This window comes from Pimephales promelas, chromosome 18, assembly GCF_988280905.1.
Source record: "Pimephales promelas chromosome 18, fPimPro1.hap1.1, whole genome shotgun sequence".
Lineage (NCBI taxonomy): Eukaryota > Metazoa > Chordata > Actinopteri > Cypriniformes > Leuciscidae > Pimephales > Pimephales promelas.
Window position 1 is genome coordinate 9,930,959 of NC_142786.1, and position 11,772 is coordinate 9,942,730.

Sequence of the window (11,772 nt, forward strand, 5' to 3'; positions counted from 1 at the left end):
CATCATCTACATAACTTAAATGACCTTTGCAGCAACAACAACAAAAAAAAACTCGCTTGAAAATCAGTTCAGTTTTCAGGGAGGTATGATTAATTCAATGCGCTGACAGCTCATTGCACCTGCCATACAGATTACAGCGGGTGACCGGTCTAAGATGGCAGCCCCACGGCTCGACCGCGCCCATAGACGACCGCGCCAACAGGCAGTGGCGGTCGATAGGCCGTGTATCTATATGATGTTGTCTATGCACTCACGTACCTCTTATAACGAAATTTGCAGCCATTCGTGAAACCTTCTTCTTCAACGCCGCCTCCACCAAACCTTCAACCAAATATTGTCTAACGGCAGCGTAAAGGGCAAACTTCTCATTTCGCTCATTTCTTCCGTTGGACTCCATTTTCTCTGTCTCGCGGTACAAACATGCGCATGCGTGGAACAGATCGTGCAGTGTCGTGAATCAAAAGTAGCGTCGCAAAACAGAATTATTATTTGCGCATGCGCATTTTCTACTGCGTCTACTGCGCATGCGTAGAACCGATCGTGCAGGTGGAACGGATCGTGTACCGACAATCTCCTTCCCATCGATTATTGCGTAAAAGCCTGCATGCAGAGTGCAGACGATTCAGTTGTGCCAATACGTGCACTTAAAACGTATTGACATTTATGTTTATTTTAGATTTATATATATAAAAAAATAAACCACAAGTGAGACATTTTTTTCTAGAGAATATCTATTAGGCGCCTAAAGGACAGGTATTTGCAACTGAGAGGCAGTTGCTTGAGACCTCCATAAAGAAGGGAAAACGCTTAGCCTACTTAGTTAATTTAATCTCTTAGGAGATTAGAGCTAGACCGATATATCGGCAGACCGATATTATCGGCCGATATTAGGCATTTTCCAAACTATCGGTATCGGCAGTTATAATGGCCGATGAATGAATGTTTCAAAAATAAAATAAAAACGGACGAAACACGCTTGAACCATGTCATGAGTGTTGGAGTTGTATAGTTTGTCCACCAGAGGGCACTCTACACCGTTCCATCAGTTCTCTTAACTCAAATAAGCATGACAAAATTTGTGACTATCATGTCCAGTTTAAAAAAAAAAGAAATAAATGAATAAAATATCAGCTGATATATCGGAATATCGGATTTTAAAACCCAAAAATATCTGTATCAGTATCGGCCTTCAAAATCCTTTATCGGTCGGGCTCTATGAGATATATCTAAAAAATATTAAAACGTTATAAAAAGTTATGAGGTTTCTCAAAAACACGGGGTTGTTTTACCGTATTTAATACAGGCAATTCCCTCGATGATCACACTCCAGTCCGGTAGGTGGCGGTAAATGCACGTTAAGTTCGTTTGCCAACCGGCAGCTTAAAAGAAGAAGAAGAAGGCAGTTCCGTGTTGTCTCGTATTTGTACTACTTACTGTTATTGTAGAAGTTACTAGTTTAACCATGTCTGGGTCTCAAGGTGTCACTGCTTTGTGTGACAATCCTAACGAGGTGTTTTTGGATGTTTCTAAATTGCTTATTACATACGCAGACAATATTCTTAGGTAAGTGAAGTGTTCCGGAGACGTTTCAGAGAGAGTCCCGGGTGGAATGTTGTTATGCCTGATTACTGGAAATGACAGTCTCTTCTGTATGTATGCTGTCTATAAGACAGTCTGTCCAACTATCTTGTTTTTTGATTCCCTGTCCATCCTACATCCATCATATTGAATGCTAGTTCTAAGCTAATGTAACACATTATTTCTATCGCTGGATCTTTTTCTTCTTTTTAGTTTATAGTTTGATCTTGTGCGTGTGTGTTCTGTAGGAACCCAAATGAGGATAAGTACAGATCAATCCGAATTGGAAACCCAACATTCTCCACCAAGCTTCTGCCTGTCAAAGGAGCAGTTGAATGTCTCTTTGAGATGGGATTTGAGGAGGTTGGTAATCTATAAGCAAATAAAGTTACCTTTATGGTTTCAAAGCATCATCACATGTTTTATGTGCTATCTTTATGTGTCGTCAATTAGGCTGAAACCCACTTGGTGTTTCCGAAGTCAGCATCTGTGGAGAGGCTGAGGCAGGTGCGGGAGACTATTGCCACTGAGAGAGACCAGAGGCTTGGTACGGGCAAAGCTGCATCCAACCCACAAAGTGCCAGAATTCCTCCAAATCCCGCCCCACCACCAGTACCCGTACCCTCCTCTTCTACTGCAGGCCCTGCGTCTGCCACTGCAGTCCCTACGCCTGCTCCAGCTGCTTTACCTTTCACTGTGAGTTTCTTTTTTCTTCCTACTACTTATTTTTCATTTTATAGGATTAGAGTCCTACTTGATGTATTTATTTTAAAGAGATAGCTCATCCAAAAATGAAAATTCTTTCATTAATTACTTTCGTTCATGTTTGGAACACAAATAAAGATCTTTTTGATGAGATCTTAAGCTTTCTGACCCATTAAAGGCACAATATGTATTTTTTCTGCTTTAAAAATAGTTAAATAACTGTATCTATGTTATATATTTCTATTAGATGTGTACTTACATTATCCCGACAGTTTCCACCAACTTTCAAATACGGAGAAATTTATAGTTTAATTCGAAGACACGGGACGTTTGTTTATTTCCGTTTCGTCGCCCGTCTATTGCGTCATATAACCTTATATAACCTTATAACCCTATGCCGTCATAAGACTCCTCAATTTTCTCTAACTTCCTGCGGAACCCGGCGAAACCATAGGCCGAAACCGCCAAACACAAAGGGGAACACTGGGCTACCGCCAAAAAAGCAAAGAAAATGACAAAGAAAAAAAAGTAGTACGTATTTTTTTATGTGTGTAAATCACGTGCCTGCTCACGAGCGCTCACTCTTAACAGACACACTGTCCCTGGCGCTGCTCGCACATTGAATACTTAAATGAGTCAGGCTGCGAATGTAAGTTACGTGCCTGCCCCAGCGCACTCATGCTTACTAAATAAACGGCTCACCTCCGGCACCGCGCACTCGCTACATTCCCTTTAGCCTTTAGCACATCTAGTGGATGCGTAACGCAAACCCAGTAACGCAAACGTTTGACTGCAGTATCTTATGCGCCTTATAATCCGGTGCGCCCTATATATGAAAAATGTTCTAAAATAGGTCATTCATTGAAGGGGCGTAATATAAATATTTATATTCGTCTGTATTATAGTTATGGACCACGATTAATTACACTTTGCCTGCACGTTCTGCTGCTACAGCCAGCTCAGTAAAGTTTAAACGTACGGGTGAAAAATATGACCCGAGAAGGGTTTAGGACAGGAGAAAAAGCATGACACAGGTAAACATTGGGTTTGCATTTAAAGCTTCGTGACAAGCTAAATCTACAGAGAGATGCCGTATATCCGTATATTTTGTGAAACGATGATGTCATGTCATGAGCTGAGCTGGTTGTCATTAACAGCGACAACAACCCCCGTGAGCCCGCGCTCTTTCCCGACGTCATCAAAGTACGTCTTTTGTTATTATTTTAAATGAGTGACCCCTGGTGGCCAAAAATGACATACTGTACGTTTAATAGACTGCTACACAACTGGCACTTCAAAAAGTTCATAAAGAGGTTGTAAAATGTATCCATATGAATTGAGCGGTTTAGTTCAAATCTTCTGAAGAGACAAGATAGGCTTTTATTCACATATAAACATTGATCAGAGAACATTATCAGAAGCTCAACCTGAACCTGCTTGATTCGCGAGAACAAACCTCATTGGTTCTTGCGGAAGCTCAAATGTGCTGCGTGACACGAGAATGAACCTTGTACATCGGTTTTTGTCCATCAAGTGAACATGCTTGTGCTTCCGTTTACCACAACTGATGTGTGAGTTGATGAATGCTGTATGAATAAAAGCCTAATTTCAAACTGTTCATCATATAAAGCGGTCATGTCTTTTCAGAAAATTTGGACTAAACCACTTAATTCAAATGCATTAAAGGAGCTGCTGTATGTAAGACATTTATTTAAAATAATGTAGTTGGATACACCACTCTACAATATTTTGAAATTGATTGCAGTACCAGTTTTGGCCACAATCTTACATACGGCTCCTTTAATTTTACAATCTCTTTATGAAGCGTCAAAGTGATAGTTGCGTAGCTGTCAAAAGACAGATTTCATACAAAATATCTTCATTTGTGTTCCGAAGATGAATGAAAGTCTTACGGGTTTGGAAAGACATGAGGGTGAGTAATTTATGACAGAATTTTCATATTTGAGTGAACTATCCCTTTAAGGATGATATGATAAACTTTCTGCACCACCAAATATAACAGCAAAATTAATAATGGGGAAAACCATATGGAAAAAAAAGTAAATGGTTTGAAGTCTGGCATCCTTTTTCTTTCCTGATGTATTAGTCCAGCAGCGTGACATTCTTTAGGACTATACAGTCAAACTTCCAACATGTGATGATATACGAGAGCCCTGAACTGCAGGAGAAGGCACTGAACTGCATACCTCATGAAGTGCTCAGGTCCAGGGCTAAAGAACGCCTGAAACAAGCCAAGGATGCAGATCCAGGTTAGCAGGACATGATATCACAACTCCGAATTAACACATACAGGTGAAATTCGAAAAATGAGAATATTGTGCTAAAGTTCATTTATTTCAGTAATTTACATTATTTCAACTTAAAAGGTGAAACTAATATATTATATAGACTCATTACGAAGTGAGATATTTCAAGCCTTTATTTGTTATAATTTTGATGATTATTGCTTAAAGCTTATGAAAACCCCAAATTCAAAATTAGAGTATTGTGAAAACGTTTTCATAGCTGTAAGCTACATCAAAATTATAACAAAGGCTTGAAATATCTCACTTTGTATGTAATGAATCTATATAATATATTAGTTTCACCTTTTAAGTTGAATGACTGAAATAAATGAACTTTTGCACGATATTCAAATTTTTCGAGTATCACCTGTATACTTGTAAATCAGATTTATTTACATTTAATTCACTTTTCATGGCATTGGACCGACTTTCCTACAAAATGGCTAAAAAAAAACAAAAAAAAAAACATTTACCCTTAATAATAATAAACATGTCTACCTGTTAATTCATACTTTGCACGTGACGTCAGAAGTACTGGCTGGCGGGCAAGTTCTCCAGCAACGAAACCAACAATCTTTCCAGGACATCGCCAGTTTTTATGCAAAAGTTGGTGTTTCGAGGTGTGAATGACACGCCAGATAGTTGTTGTGCGATTGGTTGTACTAACCAGATGACATAAGCAATCTTCACAGTATAACGCTACACGTCTGTGCAGTGATCATTCCATCACTCAAGGTAATTTCAACATTTGTCTGAATACAATGGGTGTATGATCGATAATTAATCGTGTCTTTAAGTTAACCTGTAGTTTCGTCAATCAACGCCACCAGCTTGGCGAGTCAGCTGTTTGTGTTATGAGGCTAACTGTACGTTCACACCATTGAAAAATATATGACTTCCGGGCACTTTGACGCTCTCGCCGGAGGCAGTGTAAACACAGTTGTCGTATTTTGCTAACAACAACAAAAGTGTGTGATTGGTTGTTTTGAGGTTTGTGATATCTATAGTTTTTAATTATTTACGGCGGAATTATTACTGCTCGATTATCTAAAAAAAAAACTTGCCTGCTTTACACAATTTAACTACCTTCAACTTGGAGTTAATCCTAATGCATAGTTATGCAGCTAGTTTGCTAATAGAATTGATAGCTACTAGAAAGACCTGGAACTACAGGACTCTACGTTGAAAATACCCGTTTGTTGCCCGCCAGGCAACCATGAAAGTCACATGACTGCAAAGTATGAATAGACAGGTTGCACATCAGTTGTTTTCATTTATGTGCAACCTGTCTATTAACATCTCAAAATGGGTTTCATGACCCTTTAAAACTGATACATTTATTTCCCCTATTTTTTCCTCCCTTTTTTTCCCCCATTTAATGCAAAGAAGACATTTTGAACAATATGTTTAAACTGAATTATACCTGCATGAAATAAAGACTCCAATCCAGATTATCAGAAGCTGACTCTTCTTCGGTGTTGTGTTTCACTTACAGCGTGCAGTTTATGTGAGGAGGACATGTTAGTTCTAGATCTGTTGCAGTGGTTCAAAGGGGACTTCTTTTCCTGGGTGGACAGTCTGCCATGTAGCCGGTGTGGAGGTGGAACCCAGCCTTCTGGATCCCTCCCCCCCTCAAGTGATGACCAACGCTGGGATGCAGGCCGTGTAGAGAACCACTACTGTCACACATGCCAACTCTCCAATAGATTCCCAAGGTACAGCTGCTTATTCATTCTCATCAAAAAGTTGCGCTGTTAATGATGTTGATGGTCTAGTGTCTTTGCTTTGAATTCTATGAAGCAATTTTACTCTGTATAATTAATAAATAAGCATTGAGGGATAGTTCACCCAAAATTTTCACTCATACTTATGTCATTGCAAACAGGTATGTCTTTCTTTGCTCTGTGGAACACAAAATCATATATTTTTATGTTTATGCTGCAGACATAATTGTATAGTTAGACAGGGCTGTTAAAGGGTTAGTTCACCCAAAAATCTGTCATTAACCGCTCACCCTCACGTCATTCCAAACCCGCAAGACTTGTTCACCTTCGGAACACAAATGAAGATCTTTTTGATGAAATCTCAGAGATTTCTGTCCCTCCATAGACATCTACGCTCAAAATACAAAATATTAATCTCCAACGACAATTCACTAGAGCGCCACGATGCATGCGTGTTGTTGACTCAAGAGCAGACACTTTTGCCTTAACGTGTCGTGTGAGATAATTTGTAAATAAAGTGGTAAATTCAGGTTTTTTTGTGCAAACAAAGCAATTCACGTCACTTCATAAAATTGAGGTTAAGCCACTGGAGACATATGGATTAGTTAAAGATGTTTTACTTCCTTCAAAGTGGTAGTTGTGTAGGCTGTCAATGGAGGGACAGAAAGCTCTCAGATTTCATTAAAAAGATCTTCATTTGTGTTCCGAAGATAAACGAAAAACTTGCGGGTTTGTATTGACATAAGGCAAAGGGTGAGAAATGACTGAAAATTTTCATTTTTTGGCGAAAATGTATTCATTTTTAAGCTTCAAAAAAAAAAAACACTATAAACACTACTACAAATCTAGTCTATGCATCTGTATGCTGTGTTATAAATTAGGTTTGTGTGAGGAACGGATCAGAATCCTCTAAAAACTTTTATGGCAACTTTGGTATGGAATAGAGCAATGTTATTCATGTCATTTCTGCAAATTCACATTACTCTTCTCTTCTGCAGGTACAATAACCCAGAGAAGCTTCTGGAGACCAGGAGAGGGCGCTGTGGGGAATGGGCCAATTGTTTCACACTGTTTTGCCGAGCCTTAGGCCTTGAGGCCAGATATATCTGGGACAGCACAGGTAGAAATCTTACAGCTTTAAGGTGCCAGAATACTCCAAGCTTCGTTATTTTTTTGTTTTTCTCTTATGGGTAAAAAGAAGCATCCTGTGCTGGGAGCCTCATTTATATAAATGTATAAATATATGCTGCACGCTTTCCTCTCAATAACAAAATAAACGCATAACAAAAAGTGACAGTGACAAAACAGAAAACAGGAGTTAGAAAAGCATCTGATCACCAACTCTGCAGTTCACGTTTACTTGAATAGCACTTTATACGAAAGCTTTAAAAGGAAGCCGGTTACAGTATTAAATATGAAAAAAACAATGTCGTTGTCGCTTTCAATTAGAATTACAGCTATCGAAATCCCGAAACAAACTCCAAATTAACTTTTATTTTGACCGGATTAGTTTGAAATGAAGTCACATCAGTTAATTCTTCGATTTTGCTTGAAGTACTGACTATCTGGGCCTTTACTGTACCACAATGATATCATTTGGGAATAAAATCACAAAGTTTTGTCCTGCTTTCAGATCACGTGTGGACGGAGGTGTATTCTCAGTCACAGCATCGCTGGCTACACTGCGACCCTTGTGAGAACACATGTGATAAACCCCTACTGTATGAAGTCGGCTGGGGGAAGAAACTCTCCTACATCCTGGGCTTCTCTAAGGACCAGGTTGTGGATGTGACGTGGAGGTACTCCTGCAAACACCCAGAGGTCCTTTCCAGACGCACACAGGTTCAGGAGACATGGCTGCTTCATACGATTAACAAGCTCAACGTTGCGGTCAGTTTCTCATTTTCATCCCGTCACCCAAATACAGCTCCTTTCATCATTGCCTTGAAAAAATGTATCTGACTGTCACTGTGTATAACTCCATACCTGCAGAGGCAGCAGTCTCTTGGAGAAGAGAGGAAGAAGCAGTTGTTGCAAAGACTGTTGGTGGAGCTGGTAGAGTTTATTTCTCCCAAGACTTCTACATCTGGAGAGCTGGGCGGTCGGGTCTCAGGTTCTCAGGCTTGGAGAGCAGCTCGAGGGGAGACTGGTGCAAGCAACTCTAAAGGGGTGAGATGCTCAATCGGATGTTTTATAACTGATTATGCCATTGGAGTGATTTCAATAAATGAATAGACACACACACACACACACACAGTAAATTAACTTGCCTTAGTTTTGATGTCTTTTTCCTCCCAGAATGCACAGGAATGTGTCTTCATTCCTTCCGAATCTGAGAAGCAAAACAAGTTTTTTCACATTTGCTACAACATGACCAAAGACTGTTACTTCAGACTGAGCAATGGCCAAGAGACTATCCCAGGATGGCAGAAAGGTGCTTGGAGGACAGAAAATATATTCCGGAAAGAGGAGCAAGACTGGCAGATGGTTTGTTTCTTTCAGTGGTTTATTTATTTATTTATTTATTTTTATTCAACCAATATTAGTAATTATTTACTTTACTGATTTGAATTTAATTATATAATTTGATGTTCAATTGTATTACTTTGTTGTTTATCTTGATTATTATATTTTATATTTATTTTTTATTTTGTTTAATATTAACCTAGTAGCATTATTTGTTTCATTGTATACTCAAAATTCAAAAATTTGGCAAATATAGATTTATTATACAGTTCCATTCAAAAGTTTTTGAAAAGTCTCTTAAACTTGCTCACCAAGACTGCATTTATCTTATCAAAAATACAGTAATATTGTGAAATATTATTACAATTTGACAGATCTGTTTGGTGCACAACTAGCATTTCTTCTTATTATTACAGGAAAAAATGTTTTTCCTGCTTAGTATTTTTATAGGTACCAAAGATTCTTGGATGAAACGTAGAAATCTTTTGTAACATTATAAATATCTTTACAGTCACTTTTGATCAATTTAATACATATTTGCTTAATAAAAGTATTAATTTATTTCAAGAAAGAAAAAAATCGTGCTGACCCCAGACTTTTGAACGGTAGTGCATAGGCCATAACATTTAAAATAATGATCGACTGTGTATTCCTACGTGTTGGCCTTTCTATCATATTAGCCATTGTCCTAAAGAACACATTTACTATGTATTTGAATGTATTTGAATGCAGTACTTACTGTGCTGACTCTGTGATTGTAGGTGTATTTGGCACGAACAGAGGGCTCTCCCTTTGCAAGGATAAGCTGGAAATTTAACTGCGCTCCAGTAGGGATGAAGATCAAGTCCACTTCAGTCCGAGCCTTAAGCCAGACCTTTCATTCTGGCAGCGTGCGTTGGAGTTTACACTCCGCCGAGACCACCATAGAGTTCCCTGGAGGTATCAGTCTCGCTGCTTGATGCATCAGCTTTGTGTATTAGATTAAATCACAGCTCTCTGCTTCAAGAGCTGAATTGGTTTTTAAATGTAACATCCAATTAAGCTCGATTATAATATCAGTAATGGGTTTTATTTTCACAGATGGTGAACTGCACTCCTCTTCAACACTGTCTGGAGGCGAAGAGCTGATTGTGGAGGCAGAGCTCACAGGAGGAGAGGGTGACGTGTCGTGGCAACACACTCAGCTCTTCCGACAGAGTTTGAAAGACACAGAGAAAGTTCTATTTGAAATTGTGGTTGAAATGGAAGAGCCTTGATGAGAGATAAGCATGTACATATCTATCTTATCTGCATGTCTTCTTACTCCGCGCCATGGATGTTCTCTTTTATTTGTTGTCTACTAGCCAGACATATTTCTGGCTAGTGGGTGACTCTAGGTAACACTGGCTAGCTAGCTGGTCGGTTCTGCAAATTGAACTAATGTCAAATAAATGTGATTTTAGATGTGACCAGATTTGGAAATGTATAATTCGGCTTTTTTCTTACACTATCATTTTATTTTTGAGATTCAGGCATTGCTGTCGTACATTGTACATCATCCTTTCCTGTTCATAACTGTAATGAAACGAGCATTCAATTATTTCATTCTTCAGTTGTACGTAAACCTTTTACTAATTTATTGCTTAATATAACTAGACTGCTTAATTCTGCTTTTGTGGGTTTTTTTTCTTCTCAATCTCTAGTTTATAAAAACAATGCTTTTTAAAAAAAAATTCTTTTTTTTTTTTTTATTAAAATTCAGTTTGAATGGGAAATCTAGTAGCACAGTGAGTAACATTCAGTAAATCCACTATAATATTATTAAAATCTAGTTTGGCAAACAATTAGAAATAATGCAATAATAATATGGAGAAAAGAATTTCATAGCAGGATAAACTGTCACTTATTAACAAGCACTGCACAAACTGACAACTGATGTGGATGTGATAATATAATGGTGTGTTCATGTGTTGTGTACAAAAAGCCAACATAGAAAATGCACATGAACACCCCCTCCCCCCATGTGGTATTTTCCACTGGGCGTCTCATAGAATATTTTGATGCACGAGTTGCCGAGATGAGATGACCTTTGACCTTTTCAAAATGGCGGAGATCAACGCAAGAGCAAAATGTTTCGATCGCCCCCCAGTGACCGGTCCTAGTATTGGTCATAAACCCCACCTCCCCATGTTATTCAACGGGTTGAGTTTCTGTCATTTACTGAAGCTGCTTGCGTTTGATTCCTGATCACAACTACGCATGTCTGGTCCCGAAAACGCAAGTGCGCAGATTCAAGTTCCTAGATGTCAGTGCCATATTGAGACAATGGCGGCTTCAGTTCTCTCTGATGGAAAAGAGCGAAGGGGCGTCGTCCATCTTTTTTTACAGTCTATGGTTGTGAATGGTAAAAATATGTATGTTCCATAGCACATGAACGCACCATAATTCTTGGAATCCTACTTGGCCAATCAGATTAAAGGACTGGAACTGGGCCATATATCTGCCTCTATATCCCATATCTGATTCTAAAGACATCATTGGTAATGTCAATCACAAGTCTCGCCCAAATTATAGCGGAATTATTCCTTTACAATTCCAGTCTCCAGTGTTTCTGGTCAAATTAATGTATTTTCCGAGCTGATAATGTTGTGTTAAACGTATGCAAATGGTTTAAAAAACAAATGGCTCCACAGTAAACTTAATTTCTGCAAGCCATGCTCGTTTTCTCTTTTCAGTCTTTGGCATAAAATGTAAGACAAATGGTGCTGTATTCGGACATTCTTTGGTGGTGCTCAATTTATTGCGGTTGTCGGCTGCCACAACAACGGCAATAAACTGAAGAAATTTTCAGTCAAATTTTTGGTACTTTTCAAAGTTACGGTTTAAGTCACTATTTCTATCTTGAATCCATCACGGTGGCACTCATCGTTTGATTACATATTGTGGATAACGTACAGGCAGCCGATCATTACTGCAAAATAAACTAATGATAAATCAATAAATAAAAGCTGGCA

At 38.7% G+C, this 11,772-nt stretch overlaps 1 protein-coding gene across 1 annotated transcript; it reads left to right on the top strand.

Moving 5' to 3' along the window:
- The first annotated feature begins 1,367 nt into the window (after window positions 1-1,367).
- On the top strand, window positions 1,368-10,428 carry ngly1 (N-glycanase 1). Its single transcript, XM_039679023.2, has 11 exons — window positions 1,368-1,563; window positions 1,827-1,941; window positions 2,032-2,274; window positions 4,391-4,553; window positions 6,085-6,304; window positions 7,312-7,433; window positions 7,947-8,203; window positions 8,306-8,482; window positions 8,612-8,800; window positions 9,541-9,718; window positions 9,860-10,428. Exons 1-11 carry the CDS (start codon window positions 1,463-1,465, stop codon window positions 10,033-10,035), a joined length of 1,941 nt encoding a protein of 646 aa, XP_039534957.2. The 5' UTR covers window positions 1,368-1,462; the 3' UTR covers window positions 10,036-10,428.
- The last annotated feature ends 1,344 nt before the right edge of the window (window positions 10,429-11,772 follow it).

Bases quoted from the DNA above. Each gene is read 5' to 3' on its own strand.
- ngly1 (XM_039679023.2), top strand. From the start codon at position 1,463: ATGTCTGGGTCTCAAGGTGTCACTGCTTTGTGTGACAATCCTAACGAG. The intron at 1,942-2,031 runs GTTGGTAATCTA...GTCGTCAATTAG, and splicing joins TTGAGATGGGATTTGAGGAG to GCTGAAACCCACTTGGTGTT. The intron at 8,204-8,305 runs GTCAGTTTCTCA...CCATACCTGCAG, and splicing joins TTAACAAGCTCAACGTTGCG to AGGCAGCAGTCTCTTGGAGA.